This window comes from Nicotiana tomentosiformis, chromosome 4 (genome assembly GCF_000390325.3).
Source record: "Nicotiana tomentosiformis chromosome 4, ASM39032v3, whole genome shotgun sequence".
Classification (NCBI taxonomy): domain Eukaryota; kingdom Viridiplantae; phylum Streptophyta; class Magnoliopsida; order Solanales; family Solanaceae; genus Nicotiana; species Nicotiana tomentosiformis.
In genome coordinates, this window is record NC_090815.1 from 31632454 (window position 1) to 31653009 (window position 20556).

At 34.1% G+C, this 20556-nt stretch overlaps 2 protein-coding genes across 3 annotated transcripts; both read left to right on the top strand.

Moving 5' to 3' along the window:
• Positions 1-504: 504 nt before the first annotated feature.
• On the top strand, positions 505-6677 carry LOC104091242 (uncharacterized). Of its 2 annotated transcripts, none has more exons than XM_070199696.1 (10): positions 505-663; positions 2722-2950; positions 3188-3289; positions 3512-3681; positions 4205-4338; positions 4427-4604; positions 4900-5455; positions 5576-5688; positions 5783-6026; positions 6164-6677. In XM_070199696.1, the coding sequence occupies exons 1-10, from the start codon at positions 608-610 to the stop codon at positions 6308-6310; spliced, it is 1929 nt and encodes a 642-aa protein (XP_070055797.1). In that variant the 5' UTR covers positions 505-607; the 3' UTR covers positions 6311-6677. The 2 variants fall into 2 exon arrangements, with proteins under 2 accessions (XP_070055797.1, XP_009594818.1); XM_009596523.4 differs by having other exon boundaries at positions 6174-6677.
• Positions 6678-8006: 1329 nt separating this feature from the next.
• LOC104091243 (acyl-acyl carrier protein thioesterase TE3, chloroplastic-like) lies at positions 8007-20274 on the top strand. The gene is made up of 5 exons (XM_009596524.4): positions 8007-8388; positions 9172-9272; positions 17914-18023; positions 19632-19727; positions 19839-20274. The coding sequence occupies exons 1-5, from the start codon at positions 8180-8182 to the stop codon at positions 19956-19958; spliced, it is 636 nt and encodes a 211-aa protein (XP_009594819.1). The 5' UTR covers positions 8007-8179; the 3' UTR covers positions 19959-20274.
• The last annotated feature ends 282 nt before the right edge of the window (positions 20275-20556 follow it).

Consider the following 20556-nt stretch of genomic DNA (forward strand, 5'->3'; position numbering starts at 1 on the left):
AGGTGGATATAAAATTAAAACGGGTGAAAAATAGAATTTTTATTTATTGTTTCAAAATCATTTTCATTTTTGGATATTTAGCCTTATTAAAAAAATGGAAAATCAAAATGGCCCCATGTCATTTTTTGATTCGATCTATTGTCACATCATTCGAAAGTAAACAATATAACTTAATTTTTTATATTGGGTAAGCGAGAGGTATTTAATAGCTATATTTAAAAATAAATTGGAGTGATCGATAGCTACTAACTATAATTAAAGTGTCTAAATAAAAATTGAGGCGAAGTTTAAAAGGCAGTGGTGTATTTGGCCAAAAAAGTAAAAGGCAACAGTGAACTATGGTTGAAGCAAACGAGACTGCCGGTTTAACTCTCCTGGTCCAAACGTGATGAGTAGAACACTGAAGAACGGGTTGTTCACTGCATGTTGGACACGTGTCGTACGCTCCCCTTCCTCTTACCCTTTTCTTTTTGTCTTTTTTCCTTTCCTCCTTTTTTTTGTTTTTGAAATGCTAGGCTGTAAGGGCAAATACATTTCTAACGGAAAAAAAGAGAGTATCTAAACTCAATAGCTATCGGACTGAATTGGGAAGCTGCCTTTAAATTCAATGGAAATGAAGCATCTTTCCTCTATTGCCAACGACGTCATTTGTAGATGTGCCCAGTTAGTGTTCTCTCTCTCTCAGTTAGTAATATATATATATATATATATATATATATATATATATATATATATATATATATATATGAAGTCGATTCATTATATTATATGAATTAAAATAGTATTAGTTTTGACTTATATATTTCTCCTCTCATTTTATCTTTTAGATGTTGAATTGGATGAAGTTTAAGAAAGAAAGATTTTAAAAATTTATGGTCGAAAACAAGTAAAGGCTATACAAATTGAAAAGTTTAAAGTTAAATTATTTTTAAGTATAATTTTTATTTTTTTTTATACCGTCTAAAAATGATGTGCAGAAGGAAAATGTTTGTATCGATGTTGGAAATAGAAATAATGACACAATTGACTGCAAAACTTTTATGAATAGGACGTGCAGTTCATTTGAGCATGCATTATATAGGACACTAGAATCTTAGTCTATGAATTTGTAACTCTAAAGCAAGACACTAACCTATGATAGAACCTTATTATGTTCTTGAATTTGGATATATTAAGTGGTGTTACACTAGTAGCTTATTCAATGAATGCTTAGAGCATATTATAATAGAATTTGATGACAAGGTTGAACAACCATCTGAAACTAGATAAGTTTTATCACTGCCACTATAATGTGAAAGAAAACAAATGAAAATCTGTCAATTCAGCAAATTGCCCTACCGAATATCATTATCAACTCATTTAATCTTCAATGTTGTGAAGAATTAGCTAGTTTAGTCCTTCCCGGTGGCGAAACAGGTGTTCAAACCTTTGCGGCTATGTAAGGGTGTTCAAAGTCTATTTTTAATCAATAACAAGTAATATTTTACCTTATACGGAGTATAATTTTCCGACGAAGGGTGGTCGGAACGTAGCTTCGCCCCTGGTCCTTCCTCTTGCAGATTCAGCAAGTTCAGCTGAAATATATGAACATTTATTTTATTTGTTAGCGTCTTTTTCAATGTATAAACAGCCAGAGACCTGAATATTTTGATCTTTTTCCTCCATGAAACTTGGTTTAAAACTGTTTGTTTCCTTTTAGGCTGTCATGTTTGGCTGCTTTTTCTTTGTAAATTTATTTTCTGGCGTTGCTGTTTAGCTGGTTTTTTATTTGAACGACCAAGCAAATCTCGATTGTCTGCTTGTGAAAAATCTGAACACCCATAGTTAAGGTTAGATTGATACAATTCTGGTGCTTGATTATGATGAGAACGAGAGAGTTGTCCTTGTTGTTTCTTAACTTTTGGCTTTCATTGTGCCCAGAAGCGGAGCCAGAATTTCAACTTTATGAGTTATGGATTTTAAAACGACGACTTCAACTGCTAATAACTGGGTTCTAAATTTAATATTTGTATATATTTAATATAATTTTTTAACACAAATACAACGTTTGAGCAAAAGCTACTGGCAGGAGCGGCTCAATAAACATGGAGGCCTAAAGCAAAACTTTCATGAGAGGCCTTATTTTTTTTTTTTATATAAATGAAGTTCATATGTAATTTCATTTATTCTATATTTTTAGTTTTTCTTATGCAAAGTTATTAATAATTTTATCTAATCCATTTAATTTCTCTTGAGATATACCTTCTAATTTAAGGTTTTTATTATTTGCTAAAATTTTATCAAAGGATTGTATTAAAGTTTCAACTTTTTTTGAATTATGAATAATAATCTAATTCTTTCTCAATTTATGGTCTTGAGAGTAATTCCCAATATATAAAAATATTCTCACTTTATGATCAACAATCTAATCTTTCTTTTTTACTATGAAAAATCTGTACTTTCTCATTTAAAACTCTAAATATTATATAACGTGTTAGGAAAATTTGGGGCCCCAAAAATTATGAGGGCCAAAGCAGTTGTTTTACCCTTGGGCCGGCCCTGGCTACTAGGTGCGGCTGAACTCGTAGTTGGGCTTCTAGCTCCGCCACCAAATTATTCTGGTTATGTAATCAACTCTGCTTTGATTTGAACTCTACGCAGCTACATACAAAATTTGTGAAAACTCACTTCGCATACTGTGAATTTTCTGCAAGTTATTAGTAATAGATATTTCCTATCCAGGAAGTTGGACACATCTGTGGATAAACTAGTGCATGAATTCGAGGCTGGATGGGAGCCTGAGACGGAGGGATATTCGAGGAAGTTAGTGGAGTTTTGCTGCTCCAAGGCCCTCACCGATATGTGTAGTGAATTAGAAGAGAAGATCGAGGATGGTTCTTTTATCCGGTTCACGTTTGATATGATGCTGGCATGGGAAATGCCTACTTCAGCAGAAGAAGAGATACATGGAGTTAATGTCCTTTGCTTTCTTACCCATTACCTTTCTCTTTATAACAGTCTTCATGCTGTCACTTTTATTTGTTTGTTCCGAATCAGTGAGAATTCTTTTTATTCTTTATCTGCTACCATGGACGTCCTAATATTTGCTGAATTTTAAGATGAGTCAGAATAAATGGTTCAAGCTTCTTGTCTGTCTTCCCTGACATGATCTTCACATTTTATTACATGTCTTTTCTAAATATTACAGGAGTCGTTGGCGAAAGAAAAAGAAGACAAAAAAGTGGTTTCTGAGATGCCTCAGGAACAAGATGACATCCCTTTGTTCTACTCAGATATCTTGCCGTTTCTTGTAAGAAATCTGAATCCTTGAGTTAGAACTGTGCTTTGTTACAATAGAAAATTGGAACAAGTAATTGATGCTTTACATATTTCTCTTTGGTTGCTTATGTGCGTAGTAGCACTATGTTACCACTCAACTAATGATGATAACATACTTAGATGGAAGCTTGGACGTTATTAGTTTTCTTTCACTGCATTTTACTATCCTAACTGAAAGTGGTTGGGTTCGCAGGTTAACCATAAACCAAGTGCTGGAGAGGATGCTTTCTTGTGGCTGTCGACAATTGTACATTTAGTAGCTGATGTTGTTAATGGAAGATTCACTTTCGAGACTCTAACAGCACCTACAGAAAATCGACTGCATTTTCCTGCTTATAACTTATTCTTGAAGGAGATCATAAAGTAATTGTCCTAGATTCTTGCTCTCCCTCTATTAGTTGGTAGATTATTCTGGTGAAGCTGTAATTCCAAATGGACTTACAACCAATGACAAATTAAAAGGACGCAATAGGTACAATGTCGCTGGTTCCAAGGATGGATTTTGAGATACGAAGTGTACTTTAGAATTCTATTGTCATGAAGGAATTTCTAGTGAAGAAGATATTTCCAAAAGTTCTTACATGCTAGGATCAAGAAGAGTTATTTATCTCAGTTTCAAGAGAATTTAGGTTATCCACCTGAATTCTTTCTTTCTTCTTTTTTCGCTTTTATTGGGGAGGGGGCGGGGAGGTCGTGTGATGATGATGATGCTTCAAATGCAAATTTATAAAACCAAACAAAAGCAACCCGAAAATGGAGAACATTTTTTCTAGCAGAAAAATGTCATGTTTCTGAAATTATTTCCTTGTCGCTCATTTTTAGTCAAGCTTAACTCTAGGTCTCATCATTTTTGTTGTAATTTCTTGTGTTTGCGGACTTGCAATAGGTGCATAAAGCATTTGCAAAAGCAAGCAACTCCAATAGGTGTGGACATGGCAGATGACGAGGTTATACTACACGTGGAAGGAACTGCAAGTTCACAAAGAATAGTGCGACATATTGGAGGGACAAGTTGGCCTGGTACTCTTGCTTTTCTTCTGGTTTTGCATTGTTACGAGACATGGGATTTTAGAGATAACTATAGTCCCTCAGTTACTTATGTTTGTAGGTAGGCTGACACTAACAAACTATGCCCTTTACTTTGAGGAATCTGGAGTCATCTCTTATAAAGATGCTATTAAGCTCAATCTTTCAGAAGACTTTGAGCAGAGTGTCAAACCTGCTGCTACAGGCCCATGGGGTGCTCCGCTCTTTGACAAGGCCATAGTTTATGAATCTTCTGAACTGTAAGTTTTTGTTTTTTAAGGCTTAAATTTTAAGGGACTCCGCACTTCCTTCAGGTTAGTATGGATAACGTCGGCTTGGCATTATTTGTTTTAAACCTACTTCAAGGATTGCTGCTTGCACACTTAGTTTTGCTTGTAATATACTGATTTAATGTGGGGTATTTCACAATTTATTAGGAGCTTGTATATTTGCTAAATTGTGTACGCTTGCTTGGCTTCAAGAACCATGTTTGTGCAAAATGATGTCAATAGTAGAATGAGACTTTACTTTGGCGTTGTATTTGTCAAAATTTAGGGAAGAACCGGTTGTCCTGGAGTTCCCAGAAATGACAAGCTCAACAAGGCGAGACCACTGGCTTGCTCTAATAAAGGAGGTTATATTGTTGCATCGGTTTTTATGGAAGCTTAAGGTTGATTCACCTTCAGGATCACGGGAGATGCACGCGAGAACAGTACTAGGGATTATAAGGCTTCATGCAGCTAGAGAGATGCTTAGGATCTCGCCACCAATTCCCAAGAAATTCTTGATCTTTGATTTGCTTGATGAGTTGCCAAAGGGAGATTATGTGCTTGAAGAGCTTGCCGAGAGTCTGAAGAAAGTTGACATTGGACACACATGTAGTGCTAGTTCAATCTTGAGAAGCCTGAATATCTCCCTGTTACCGGTTCCAAGTGAAGCGGCAAAAGAAATTGACGACAACAGTCGCCTCCCCGTCAAAAATGACTCTGTCTCATCATTGGAGAGTGCTATTGATCAAGCAAGAGAGGAAGCAAAGGAAATTGAAAAGGCCAAAGCTACTGTTGAGGAGCTGAAAGGAGAAGGAATGGGGAACAGTGTCCAGGTTCTTATGGTAAGTGCTGCTGTTTGATTCGAGGAAAATGCATGCGTATCATCTCTCCTGTAGAATAACAAAGTCAGGGAAGGCTAAAAAGCCTAACGAAATGTCTTTGTTTTATCTAATACTAATTAGGGTCTTCTCAAACCGTTCGGGAGGTTAGTGCCTTATCTTCAAGAGGTATTTTCATGGGAAAGACCATTATGCAGTGGTATTTTTATGCTGATAGCGCTTCTTGTTATTTACACGTAAGTATCTTAATTCTTGCTACATTATTTATCTTAATTGAAGAAATTGGACTGTGAAAACCTGGAAAAGACTAATGGATGTTTGCAAATGTAGAGAGTGTGTTGGCAAAGCAATAGCAGCTCTCTTACTGGGGACAGTTGCTACAATGCTATGGGCAAGGCAAAGAGGGATAATAGACAAGGCAAATAAAATAGTTATCTACACTGGATCTGATCAGACGACGATAGAAAGTATAGTGTCAGCACAACACGGACTAAGAAATGTCTATGACTTGGTTCAGAGCATGAACATAATACTACTCAAAATCTGGTCCATATTGGTTTCAAAGGCTCCAAAGGTACCAACTGTTCTAGTTGATATTCATTTAGGACATATAACGAAGACGTTAATGGATTCATCTTTTGTAATTGTTCCCCCTTCTTTCCTAAACTTAGTGACAACGGATGCACTAGATCCTCTACTAATTTTTGATAGGTGGTTACAGCATGCAGATTTGGTAATGGTGGCAATGGTTGGTGCGGCTGTAATATTAGCGGTGGTTCCTTTCAAGTTTATCCTTATGGCTTTGACATTGTGCCTCTTTGTGGCGACATCAAAGATTGGGAAATACATGCAAGATGAGAAAGTAGATCGGAGATTAAAGGAGTGGTGGGACTCTATACCCGTCGTGCCAGTTGAATTTGTGGAAAAGATACCTGATTCATAATATTGGCTGGTGTTTCCTTTGATCTCTACGAGAATGAGATTACATAGTCAGTGTTGGTAAAAGGAACTCTCTTGTAGTTGTAGAGTACATTGGTGAGTACAAGAAGATTGAGGTTGGAAGATTATTTTGTAGGACTTCACATTGATTTTTTTCTTACTTTTATGGATGTGATCTGAAGCAGGGAGCAGAGTACACTATGCTTAAACCACAGATTCCCAAATTATTTTCTTGTGTCTGTATAGTATATAGTTTTCAAGTTATATCATGGATGTGTTTGTGATATCATTACTATTCAAGTAAGTCATATTGTTGGGTAGGGGTGCACCAAACCGAAAAGTCAAACCAAACCGATTAAAAAATCCGATTAGATTTGATTTGATTTGGTTTGGTATTGAGTAAAAAATCCGAACCAAACCGACATATAAATATATAATTTTTTATGTATCATTTTAAAATTTTATATAGCATTTTATTTAAAAGATGTCTAGAAATATTGGAGATCCTCTCATGGGATATAATATTTAATAGAACTATAAAGTGCATTCATTTTTATTTACTTTAAATAATAGATTGTATCACTTTCTTATTATGTGTTATTGAAATGCGTCAATCATCTCTTTGTTCTTTCATATTCATATGTTAAGATTTATTATATGTTTTTCGATTTCGATAATCTAAAATTACATAGAACATATCATTATTTAGGTATCATATTGATTTTTATGTTTAATTATTAAATTTGGTTAACCCTTAATGCGTACATCAACCAAAAATTATTGGTAGATGACTAAGAAAATAAACTATTATGTGTTGCTAAAATAATTTTTCCATAAGATCACTTTAATAGATCATATGTTTGTTTGATTTTTTTTAAATTTTTAGTAAACATATATTCACTTATCAAAATTTTTAAAATTTTATCTATAACTTTAATAATGCAAGATTGAAATAATATTCATGAAACAAAAAAACCCGAAAAATTCGAAAAATCCAACAAAACCGAATCAATCCAAACCGATATAATTAATTTGATTTGGTTTTGATAAAATCCGAACCAACCCGATCCATGTACACCCCTACTGTTGGGTCAGTGCTGAGCATTGGCCAAGGATCATTTAGTACTCAAAAGTTTTGATATCATTATTAAATTTTAATACATATACTCCATCCGTTTCAATTTAGATGAGGTAGTTTGACTTAGCACATAGTTTAAGAAAAAAAAAGTTAGAAGACTTTTGAAACTTGTTGTCTTAAAAGTTTAAGGGGTAAAAATTTTGTGGGGCCATGACATTTGTTTGGTTATAAAAGCTTCTCATTAAGGGTAAAATAAAGATTTTAAAGTTAAATTATTTTTAAATTTAAAAAATGTATCATTTATTTTGGAACACACTAAAAAAGAACATACTACCTCATCTAATTTGAAACGAAAATAGTATTTTTTTTTGAAAAATATTTTTTATTCACCAACCAACCAATATTTTCAATAGAACATAAAATATTTTTGATGGTAAATGCTTCTGTCATACCAAACGCAGAAGAAGAAAAACAAATTCTTAAAAAAAAAAAAAAAAAAAAAAACTTTTGAGCTCTACTTGTTTTAACACTCCAGGTGACGAGCCTAACACGTGCTCTAAAACAGCGGCAGACAGGAAAAGTCCTTTTAGCCGTTGCATAAACCTTAACGCCCAACAACCTAAAATAAATTTCTAATCTCCGTCTATTCTTTTCTACCTCTGCAATTCTTCGCCATCATCGCAATTATCGCCGAGTTTTGGCGACACAAAATGTCGCAAACCCTAGTTTCCCCTTTGATGCGCGTTGTACAGACAACACCCACCTCGATTGCGAACCCACTATGGCCGAATTATCATCGGCCACCATCTACTTTTCCGGTCATCTCCTACCGGAAACTCCCAGTTCAGCGTTTACAGTCATCGGCCAGTAAATTGAGGAGCTTTACAGCTTATGCATTTGATCTCAAAGGTGGCCAAGGGTACGTTAATTGTTTTTTGAAATTACTGTAGCTTCTATTCCAACTCATCCTATAAGACAACATAGTCGCGTCCATTTTTGGATAAATGACGAGGGCTGTCCGGGTTGACGATCCGTGTAAAATAAGTCTAATTATGTGAAATTCTCTGAACACTTAATTTATTGGCATGTCTCCACTTTACTGTGACTTACTCCGGTGTTACCAAGCAATTTAACCTTAGCAGTTAAAAGTTAAAGTGATAATACCACTTAAGCATGATTTTACTGATAAATGTGCTGATGAAATCATACACAAGATTTTCATTAATGGGTGTCAAAATATAAAAAATTGAACATATGAAGAAGCCAAGGGGATTCAACATGTGGTATATATACATTCTTTTTTTTTTTTTTTACCGAGGGCTTATGTAGTGGGTTTCAACTAGTTTGGGTTTGAGATATAGTTGAATGATTGGTTTAGTGTAGCGTCTGTTAGGTTCGAACTAGATTAGAATTTAGAACTATGTTTTCTCCATCCGTAATGAGGGGTTTGTGACTTATCCAACTTCTATAATGGAGGACAACTCACTGATTCAATTTTTAATATATTATCCCTTCAGATTCCTGGAAAAAGTTATTTTGGGAAGAGAATCTGGGATTCTTTATTAGTCGAGCGTTATTTAGGAGTTACCTTTTCTGTAATTTAATTAAGTTTCAGCGAGAATTGATGTTTTCAATTTGCTCTTTGACATAGTCAATCTTTTTCTATTGATTATGAGCTTATATTTTGCTCTTTGCTTTGCAGAATGAGTGAATTCCATGAGGTTGAACTCAAAGTCCGGGACTATGAATTGGATCAGTATGGTGTTGTAAACAATGCTATTTATGCAAGTTATTGCCAACATTGTAAGGTTTTCACTTTTCTGTTTCAATCTGCACTTAATATTTACTACTAGCATATTAAACCTGTGCTATCATTCATCAAACAAAGATTGCACCTGTGCTTTTTCTTTAATGAAAAAGGAAAATTCTGATCACGGGAGAAAACTCTATTGGTAATTGATATTAGTTGAAATGATGGAAAAGGATCTTTTATATCTGTTCTATGTTACTTTCTTGTGACTGTATGGTTAGCTCATCTGTTAGTCTTGATTATGGAATTTGTTTTCTCTCTCAATAACTTGAGATTATGTTATCTAAAATTTGAATATTGAATATGATTTGCTTTGCGCTTCTTATTAGTAAAATATTGTTGAATCCCAAATTCGAAGGGAATTTTGTGGTTAACAACTGTTTGAATCTTGTGTTTTACACATACTGTACTCAAGGATAACAGCCAATATGCACGTTGATGTGAACTTAAGAAAAACCGTCTGTATACACACTTGATTGCCAAAACTGTTATATGCCAGAATTTTGCTGAGGAAAACTGTCTCTATACACACTTGATTGCCGAAACTGTTATTTGCCAGAATTTTGCTCAGTTGTAAATTATATCTCATTTCGAAAAGGAGGTCCAGTTTAAATCAATCTAATGATATGTCTATTCGAAATGTTGTGACGTAATTGTCATGGATCTTTACGTGTGATGCTTAACCAAGGTTTATCACAAATTCAAGTCTTTCCAATGTAATAAGAACTATTATGTGTGCCGTGTCTATACTGATTGAGAATCTTACTTAACCAATATAAATTTTATGGTTACTATAAATTTATATCACATGTTGCTAGTTGCTTTGCTCCACTAACCCTTTTCCTTTTCGTGGGAAAAAAGAAGCGGGAAAACGGGAAGTGCAAACTCAAATTTTTTAATCAAAGTGTATTGTCAAGATCATTACTTCTAAGGATTTAGCATAACTTTTTATCTTTGTCAAAATCATTACTTTAAAGGATTTAAACTAACTGCCGAAGAGAGTTTCTTATGGTAAATTCCAATATTGGGGCTAGTGTATGTAATAACCCAAATTTTTTTATATACTTATTAATTATGGGATTGGATAATTAATTTTATTTGTAATTATTGGGTCAAACACTAAGCTAGTGGAAGGTTAACAAATGGCTTAACAGTTTATTTGTATTACATAAGTGGCTAGTGGATCAATTACATATTACAAATTGAGAATTAGAAGTAAGTAACTTTAGTTATTATTCAAAAGGTTAACAAATGGTTAAGCCCACCCTTTTTAATATCCTTGTGTCTGATTTATCTTAGGAATTACATTAGGGTTTCATTTGATTAAGGAAAAAAAAAAAAGAAACAAACGGTGAGGCCTCGGGATATCGCTGGTAACGTGAAAGAGCTAGCCTAAGGAATTTATTGTGTCCGGTATGAAAGTTAACTTTGGTTAATTATAGGTTGCTGTAATTTTTTTGTGAAAGAATTATAATGATGGCAATAATGAATTAATGATGTTGTAATGATTGGAAGTAATTATCAAATAATAATTATATTGTAATGATTATGCAATGATCAAGGAATTACAGATAAGTTTGATTTCACAATTTGAGAAGAAAAGTTACTGCTTCTGCTAGTTCTGTTATGGTAATTTGTGAGTCATAATGATCAACTAATGATTGGCTCTAATGATTTAGTAATGATGATGAGAATGATTAGGAAATGAATAATTGTATGGGTAATAATTATGCCATGATTGACGAATTAATATAGAATTGATTATAGAATTTGCTATGAAGCATTTTTATTGATGATAACAGTTTCGGTTTTCACTTCTTTAAATTAGGGGATATAATAATTTGCTAATAATTCAACTTATGGTTTTGGCTTTACTAGTTTTTAGTTAGGAGATGTAATCATTAAGCAATGATAGCAAATTCACATTCGGCGGTGGAGGAAAGTTAACCAAACACCCCAACGAGTCTAGGGCAGCGTACACTATGCTCCAAATCTAATCACTGTGGCATACATAATGCCCCAAGTATATTATGGCAGCGAAGAAATAATATTCAATGCTCCAACGCCATGGCATGAAGCCACACCACACAACAAATCAATCATTAAATAATTTCAGCATTTTTAAATAACATAGTATATTTACGGCTGGACAAAGACCACCGATTCTGCCAAGCACACGCTCGTCCCAACACATGTATCATGCAGACAAAACATAATTTAAAAGCAGGCTTTGAAAAGCAAACATCAAAACTTAAAGTTTCACTTATCTCGCTAACGAGAAGTATTCCAACCTTGCAACGTCTAGAACACCAACCAAACAGCCTCCAATGGCCTCATCTATCCAAAATATTGAATAATATGTCCTAATTAGTCTTGGTGAATAATTTCCACAATTTTAGGACAAGTCAAAATCAAAGTCAACCCCCAGTCCAATTAATAAATATCTGTATACAATTAAATGGCAAAAGAAGCACTTTAGCAGTGCAAAATTGCCAAACAGTGGCTTCAGAAGCCATACGTTGGCTTATACTCTATTCTTTAAAAAAGTTGGTAATATTATTGCCACATGATTACTTCTTATCATAGCTTAATGATCACATCTCCTAATTAAAACTAGTAAAAGCCGAAACAGTAAGTTGAACAAGATTTTCCAACTAATTCTTAAATTCCATCCTTATATAATCATTACTATAATTATTTGTCCAATCATTAGCAAATTATTATGTCCCCTAATTTAAAGAAGTGAAAAACGAAACTGTTATCAGCAACAAAAATACTTTTCCATAGCAAAATCCATAATCAATCCTATATTAATTCATCAATCATGACATAATTATTACACATACAATTATTCAATTTCTAATCTTTCTCATCATTGTTACTAAATCATTGGAGCCAATCATTAGTTATGACTCTCAAATTACCATAAAAGAAACGGACACTGTGTAGTAGCAGAAGCCGTAACTTTTCTTCTCAAATTATAAAATCAAGCATATTTTTAATTCCTTAAGCATTGCATAATCTTTATAATATAATTGTTATTTAATAATTACTTCCTATCATTATTTCCATCATTATAATTCTTTTACAAAAGAATTACAACAACTTGTAATTAACCAAAGTTAAACTTTCATGCCTGACACAATAAATTCCTTAGGCTAGCTCCTTCACGTTACCAGCGATATCCTGAGGCCTCTCCGTTGAATTATTTTTTATTCCTTATCAAATATAACCTTAGTGTACCTGATTTCTAAGATAAATCTGATATGAGGATATTAAAAAGGGTGTGTTTTGCCCACTTGTTAACCTTTTAAATAATAACTAAAGTCACTTCTAATTCTCAATTCGTAATGTGTAATTGGCCCACTAGCCACTTATTTAATACACTATCTCATATATTATAGTAAATTGTTTTCCGTTAGCTTAGTGTTTGACTCAATAGTTACGAATAAAATTAATTTTTCAATCCCGTAATTAGTAAGTATATAAATAATTTTGGGTTATTACAGTGTACAACTGTTATTACAACTTTTGGCGCATGAATTTCAGATTGAGTGACAAACTGCACTGGAATCTGCAGGTGGTTAAATTAACAACAACAACAAACTCAGTATATTCTCACAGGTGGGGTTTGGGGAGGGCAGTGTGTACGCAAATCTTACTCTACCTTTTGAAGGTAGAGAGACTGTTTCCAATAGACCCTCGTCCTGGTGATGAAATTAAATCTTCCAAAAATGCTCCCAAAAGTAATTGAACAGTTACTTGTTCGGACTTTTAGCCGCGTTCCTCTGAAGAAAGAACAATAAAAAGAAAAATATTCACAGTTTAGCTATCCGGCTAGAACTTATAAGAGAGAACCCAGAGTCACCTTGCTAGAATTGTCCTTGACAGAGGCAAAATAATAATATTAAGATCATATGGAGATTAGATCTTGGAACTCCAAAAGGTGATAATTATTGTTGACAATTAATAAATATCACAAAAGATTGTTTGGAAATTTTACAAGTAGCTTCTTGTATGAAGCCATGTGGCCAAATACTCTTAGAAGATTGGTGCATGGCAAAACTTTTACAAGTGGAAAGAAAACTACATGCCTTCTTGGACAAATGACAAAGCTTACAACACTTGGCATAAAAGCCTGGACAAGTGTCAAGTGACTACATCACTTAAGGCTATCATTCTCACCTATAAATAACCTTGTGATATGCATCAATTCCATCCAGTTCAACTGAAGTACAACCATATTCTCTCATCATTAGCTAGTCACCTAGGCATAGCCTAATCTTTCTTCTTCCTTTTGCCATCATTTCTACCAATAAATACAATCGAAGAAACTATTTAACAAATGTGAAATGTTCCCCCAGGATTAAAGAAGCTTACCTCTATTTATTTAGAGGATACAGGAATCAGCAAAATATTAAATTACATGTCCATTAACCACTTTGTTTTTAGTAAAATAACACAGGAAAATAACAACGATACTACAATAATATTATTTGTGCGCGGAAATACACGAATTGGCTTGCTGGGCACTATCCTAATAAACTATTTCAGAAATGTGAAATGTTTCCCCAGAATTAAACAAGCCTACCTCTATTTATTTAGAGGATATAGGAATCAACAAAATATTAAATTACAAACCAGCAACAACAACAACAAACCAGCAAGCCTAATAAAAGGAAAGTGGATAATGAACATATAATTATTGGTAGAAATGATGGCAAAAGGAAGAAGAATGATTAGGCTATGCCTAGGTGGCTAGATAATGATAAAAGAGGAGGGTTGTTCTTCGGTTGAATGATAGCCTTAAGTGAAGTAGTCACTTGACACTTGTCCAAATTTATATGCCAAGTATTGTAAGCTTTGCCATTTGTCCAAGAGTGCATGTATTTTCTTTCCACTTGTAAAAGTCTTGCCATGTACCAATCTTCTAAGAGTATTTGGCCACAAGGCTTCATGCAAGAAGCCACTTGTAAAATTTCCAAATAATCTTTTGTGATATATATTAATTATCAACAACAATCCGCCACATATTACAAAAGATTTTAGGAATATAAGAGTAAGACTTGCTGGATTTGTATGGTCCAAATGCATTAGGTTTGGTGTCTTTTGGACTATGAACCAAACTTAGACCGATAAAGCTTGATTCACAGAATTACTGGTGAAATATAATATTTTTATGAACCAATAATTCTTATTGTAAGTCAGAGATTTTATCAATTACATTTTGCCCCTCACAATTTTGTTGTTCAATGCGGTTTTGCGCCACTAGGCCATGCGCGTGCCTGGTAATTCATGAGAGCTCTAGAGACTAAGCCAAAATCTCATAGTAGTAGCCCCACCCCCCTCTCATATAGGTGAATTCATCAAGTGTATACTGCTTTTAAATACACCATCCATAAGGAATATGAATTCATTAAGAGTTATAACTCATCCTCTCAATTAGTAGCAGTTAAGCACTCTCTGTTAGTGCTTCAGTGTCAATATCGACTTGTTATTATCCATATGAACCTACTTCATGGGATCTCGAATCACATAAGTTGGGTTACCATCTCGATTGATAACTATCGGCCTTAGCCCATCTCCCTTGAGGTTTGAAGAATTAATTTTCTTCCCACATGTTTAGTCAGAGGATCGTCCAAATTTATCTCCGACTTCACATAGTTGATTGAAATTATTCTATCTCTTAATAGTTGTTGTATGACATCATGTCTCAATTTCATGTATCTACTTTTACAATTGTAAGATTTATTCTTTGCAATAGCAATTGCCGCTTGACAATCACAATGCATAGACACAAGAGGCAGTATGTCCTTTATTAAAGGAATATTATCTAAGAAGTTTCTTAGCCACTCAGCTTTTGAACCAGCTGACTCCATTGCAACTCTGATTCCGTAGTCAATCTTGCAATGATCGTCTGATTAGCTGATTTCCACGATATTGCACCACCACCAAAGGTGAATACATAACCACTAGTGGATTTTGTCTCAAATCAGAAATCCAGTTTGCATCACTGTACCCTTCTAAAGTAGAAGGAAATATACGATAAAGGATATCATAATTCTCATGGTTCCTCTCAAGTATTTCAATAGTCTAGCTAATGCACACCGGTGCTCTCTGTTGGGATTATGAATATATCTACTCTGTCTACGCATAGTATAGGCTATATTAGGCCTTGTAAAATTTATTAAATGCATCAGACTCCCAATAATCGCATATTTAGACTGAGCAACTAGGTCACCATTATTTTTTTTCAAGTGAGAGTTAGCATCAAAAGGAGTGCTCACAGGTGTGACATTAAAATATTCAACTTCTTAAGAAGTCTCTCAACATAATATTCTTGTGACAACATTATGTCATCTTCACTCCTAATAAATTTAACTCTGAATATCGTATTTACTTCACCCACATCTTTCATATCAAAATTAGTAGATAAAAATAATTTGTATTTTGCACAATATTTAAACTTGTACCAAATATAAGCATGTTATCAACATATAGACATATTATCACATAATCATTGTCTACCACTTTAGTATAAACTCATTTATTCACCTCAACGGAAGAAAAACCGTCTCTCAGTAAGACTTGTTCAAATTTTTCATACTAGTGCTTAGGAGATTGTTTAAGGCCATAAAGAGATTTAATTAATTTACAAACTTTATTTTCTTGTCCAGAAATGACACAGCCTTCAGGTTGAACCATATAATTTTTCTTATCCTAAATCACCATTTAGAAAAGCAATTTTAACATCCCATTTGATGAATAAAAAGCTTATGAATTGATGCTAAGACGATTAAAACTCGAATAGAAGAAGTTCTAGTCACTGGTGCAAACGTATCAAAATAATCAATAATTTGTTTTTGAGAAAATCCTTTTGCTACTAACCGAGCTTTATATTTATCTAAAGATCCCATGAAGTAGGTTCATATGGGTAATAACAAGTCGATATTGACACTGAAGCACTAAAAGAGAGTGCTTAACTGCTACTAATTGAGAGGATGAGTTATAACTCTTAATGAATTCATATTCCTTATGGATGGTGTATTTAAAAGCAGTATACACTTGATGAATTCACCTATATGAGAGTGGAGTGGGGTCGCTTCTATGAGATTTTGGCCTAGTCTCTGGAGCTCCCATGAATAACGAGGCACGTGTATGGCCTATTGGGCGCAAAACCGCGTTGAACAGCAAAATTGTGAGGGTCGAAATGTGATTGATAAAATCTCTGACTTACATAAGAATTATTGGTTTATAGAAATATTATATTTCACTAGTAATTCTGTAGGTTAAACTTTATCGGTCTAATTTTGATTCATAGTCCAAAAGACACCAAACCTATTGCATTTGATGATACAAATCCAGCAAGTCTTACTCTTATATTCCTAAAATCTTTTGTAATATGTGGGGGATTATTGTTGACAATTAATATATATCACAAAAGATTGTTTGAAAATTTTACAAGTGGCTTCTTGCATGAAACCTTGTGGCCAAATACTCTTTGAAGATTGGTGCATGGCAAGACTTTTACAAGTAGAAAGAAGACTACATGCACTCTTGGACAAATGGCAAAGCTTACAACACTGAAGGTGGTTACTACGATAAGGAAAGTCGTTTTTTCTGATAGGTAGGTTTATTTTATTGCTTCAGAAATTAGCACTAGGCTAGTGCTGCATATCTACATTGTGTGGTACCAAACCTCAGCTTCCTCAGTACTATCTACTGAGAAAACTGAGGAATTCTATCATTTTTTTACATCATTTCTACACCAAAACAAAATGAGAAAAGATACAAATTTAAGCTTGTAAGTGCTTTCTGATTTGCTCAGGAAAACTCTCTATTCCTGTGTATCCATAGCCCCTACCAGATGCAAACTGGTACTATGTCACATATTCTTGTCCGCTGCCACTTCTTTTGCTGTCCTATAATAAAGTAGTTTCTTCACTATTCTTGGCATTCTCCAATGCATGTTAAAGATGCTTAGGAGTGCCACAGCTGTGAGGCCATTGAGCAGTGTAGAAACAGATAATTTGTGTCTTCTGCCTCCTCGTTGCTGAGTTAATGTCTTCCAGGAAACATCATTCCCCTATTCTGCAATTTCTGTTAAGTTAGGACTGCATCATGTGCAAGATCCAGCTGAACCATGCTATAGTTTCTTGGGCATTGGTTTTCCTTGCTTTCCTTCATGGCCGAAAGGATTGTGCTGTCGCTGTAGCCACTAGGACCTCATAACTGGACTTTATAGAGAATTTCCGTGTGTCGCGTGGGGTCTTTTAGAGAATCTGGTTTATTTGACAGTTGTTATAGCTCTCCCAACACTTATAACTAGTCACCCTTTGCAGCTCCTCATCCACTATAGGGAAAGTAGTCATTAATTACAATTGATCAAGGAAAAAGGAGTAGCAGTTGTTATCAATTACAAAATTAGTCTTTTCCTCCATATATATTTCCCTTTTTCTATGGATACTAAAGTTTCTGTTTTAAATTTATTGTTATTCTGTATGGACCTACCTTCCTACCTCGGATATTACATAATACTGGATATGAAATAGTCCGTATCAAGGACTTCTCAATGACAATTTTTTTTAAATAACTTTCCTTTTAGTTATGACTTATTTTCAATAAATGAAACAGGTCGGCATGAGCTTCTAGAAAGGTTTGGCGTAAGTGCTGATGCAGTGGCACGCAGTGGTGATGCAATAGCACTGACAGAGCTGTCACTTAAGTATCTAGCACCTCTAAGGGTATGACCCTCATCTACACATCATTAAAAACTAAAAAATATGCACCCCGAAATTTTAGACCTTGGGTAACATGTCATAAATTTTAATTTTGTGACATAAACACTGTTTATAAATCTGAAAAGTAGAACTATGGATACATCTGCAAATGAAGGAAGCTTGAAAGGTTCAAATTCAAGTGTGACAAGTTTGATTAGCATAGCTATGTAAGGTTAATGTCAAATGGATGATGATTTTGGCTAAATGAAGCTTTTGCAGCTGATTATAATGTAATATCGGGTTCATCCCAAATTACTTGGGACAATGTCTTTGTTTGTCTCTAATTACTCGACTCTTCTCTTTGATAGACAACTTTTACTTTACCATGCATTGAAGTCATTATAAACTAATTTTACTTTAGATTCTGTTAATCTTTATTTGACATGCTTTCAATTGATTATTCTACAATTTTACATTAAACTATTATTTTACATAATTATCATCCGGCTCTAAGTTAACAATCTATTCAGACAATTTTCACTTGTGTTCTATACTCTACTCAGACTCAGTCATTTGCTTTGGATGGGAGCAGTTACATTAGCTTATAATAAGTTTGATTGGAGGTAACTGTGATTGATGGAGGAGGATTTTTTTCCTCCTTTTTCTAAACCATTTTTCGTTGCCGGAGGGAGAACTTCTGATCTATTTGGGTCTCTATCTAATGCTCAAATATTATTCATTAGCCTAAGGAACTGTGATTGTACCAGCCTCACCATCATAACTTGGTCAAACATCTGTAAACTCCTTGTAAGTTTGTCATGTTGCATTAATTTCCCAAGAGCCTTAGGCTTCAAACTTGCCTGGAGCAACCTTGGATTATAAATATATCTAAATGCACCTCTGGGCTGTTTTAAAATACGAGTGTGCTGAAAAGACTTTTGCAGCCAACAACTGCCTCTAGTATTTCTTTTGAAGCACACCATCAAACATTTTCAGCTGCTTACTTGGTGATGCTACTGCAATTTATTTGAATTGCCAATCTATTCATCCCTTGCTTATCTTGACCTGCTACGATATTCTTCTCTTCGAATTCAAAAGACTCTTACTCCAAATGTTATCGGAAGAATGGGAAAGAGAAGAGATAATCGGAGGGGAGTACTTTTGACATTTGGCATAGATGCATAGTGGTACCAGAAGCGGATCCAGGAATTGAACTTTATGGGTTCAGATTCAAAATTCTACCACACCCCATCAAATTTAATGGGTCCAAAATATATTATTTTTACATATTTAATGAATTTTTTGACAATTATATAGAATGTGAGTCGAAGTTATGGGTTGAGTTGAACCCATAGCTTCTATTCTAGATAAACCTCTGAGTGGTAGTGCATCTAAGTATTTACCTCGTCATGGACTGGCATTCTATCTGATTTGGAACTTTGTCCTGTTAATGGTTCATGTATTTGTTAGTGCTGTCAACTGAATATAAATAAAAAAATATTACCACTACTTAATTCAAATGTGACTTCAAATGGGAAAATAAAACTGCTTAATCTCTGTATGACTTCAAATTTGAACAAAATTTGTGTTATGTTATCCTGCCTGTTATCATTTCTTTGATCATTGGTTCAGAGTGGAGACAAATTCGTTGTGAAGGTGAGAATATCCGATTCCTCAGCTGCTCGTTTGTTCTTTGAACACTTCATCTTCAAGCTTCCAGATCAAGAGGTGAGTTTCCTCTATGACCATACAACTACCTACTGATAAATAATTGAAGGTCAAAAAAGTGAAGCAATTGTAGACTTGTCATTTCTTAGTGTATCTTGTTATTTTTCCCAGCCTATATTGGAGGCAACAGGAACAGCAGTGTGGCTTAATAAAAATTACCGTCCTGTCCGAATTCCTTTAGAGTTCAGATCAAAATTTGTTCAGTTCCTACGCCAGGAGGCATCTAAATAATGTGCTTGTCTACAAAATCCAGACAAGTTCTTTTGCTCAAAGATTTTTCAAGGTGCAAATATGCTCTATTTATAACTGGCCTCAAGTATTTTGTATTGCATATAATATATTCATTTTCCCTTCTATTTTGGAGAAAAGCCATAGTGGATGGAATTAATGTGAAGTTCTCATTATCTATAGAGGACTCTTGTAATGTTGTCAACCGACCAATTATTATTTTTTTAGTTGTGAATTAAACTACTTTAGGATGAGATGTTTGCTCAAAATTCAAATCATCAATATTTTGGTATAATATAAGGATGGAATGTTTACTCAAGATGGTGTAACATTCTTGTTTTTTAACTCCCTTTGTTCTAATTTTTAGTTTCCCATTTTGACTTTGATGATCAAATTGACCCATAACAAGTCAAAGCTAAGAAAATAACAATTAAGGACATACCATGAGCTTTCGTTGAAAAAGAACAAATAGGCTAAGAATAATGTGTTAGTCAAAGGATATGTATGATTCTTGACTTTTAAGATCAAAATTGGAACAGTTAAATTGGAATAGACTACAGAGGAACCTGTGGAACAAATATATCAATACTTCTCGATAAAC

What these genes read in the sequence shown, in the direction of transcription:
- LOC104091242 (XM_009596523.4), top strand. Translation starts at nt 608, where the DNA reads ATGGAAATGAAGCATCTTTCCTCTATTGCCAACGACGTCATTTGTAGA. An exon ending in TGGAGGGACAAGTTGGCCTG is followed by an intron (nt 4,339 to 4,426) that starts GTACTCTTGCTT and finishes TTATGTTTGTAG; the next exon opens with GTAGGCTGACACTAACAAAC. An exon ending in GTTTATGAATCTTCTGAACT is followed by an intron (nt 4,605 to 4,899) that starts GTAAGTTTTTGT and finishes GTCAAAATTTAG; the next exon opens with GGAAGAACCGGTTGTCCTGG.
- LOC104091243 (XM_009596524.4), top strand. Translation starts at nt 8,180, where the DNA reads ATGTCGCAAACCCTAGTTTCCCCTTTGATGCGCGTTGTACAGACAACA. An exon ending in GATCTCAAAGGTGGCCAAGG is followed by an intron (nt 8,389 to 9,171) that starts GTACGTTAATTG and finishes TTTGCTTTGCAG; the next exon opens with AATGAGTGAATTCCATGAGG. An exon ending in TGCAAGTTATTGCCAACATT is followed by an intron (nt 9,273 to 17,913) that starts GTAAGGTTTTCA and finishes TAAATGAAACAG; the next exon opens with GTCGGCATGAGCTTCTAGAA.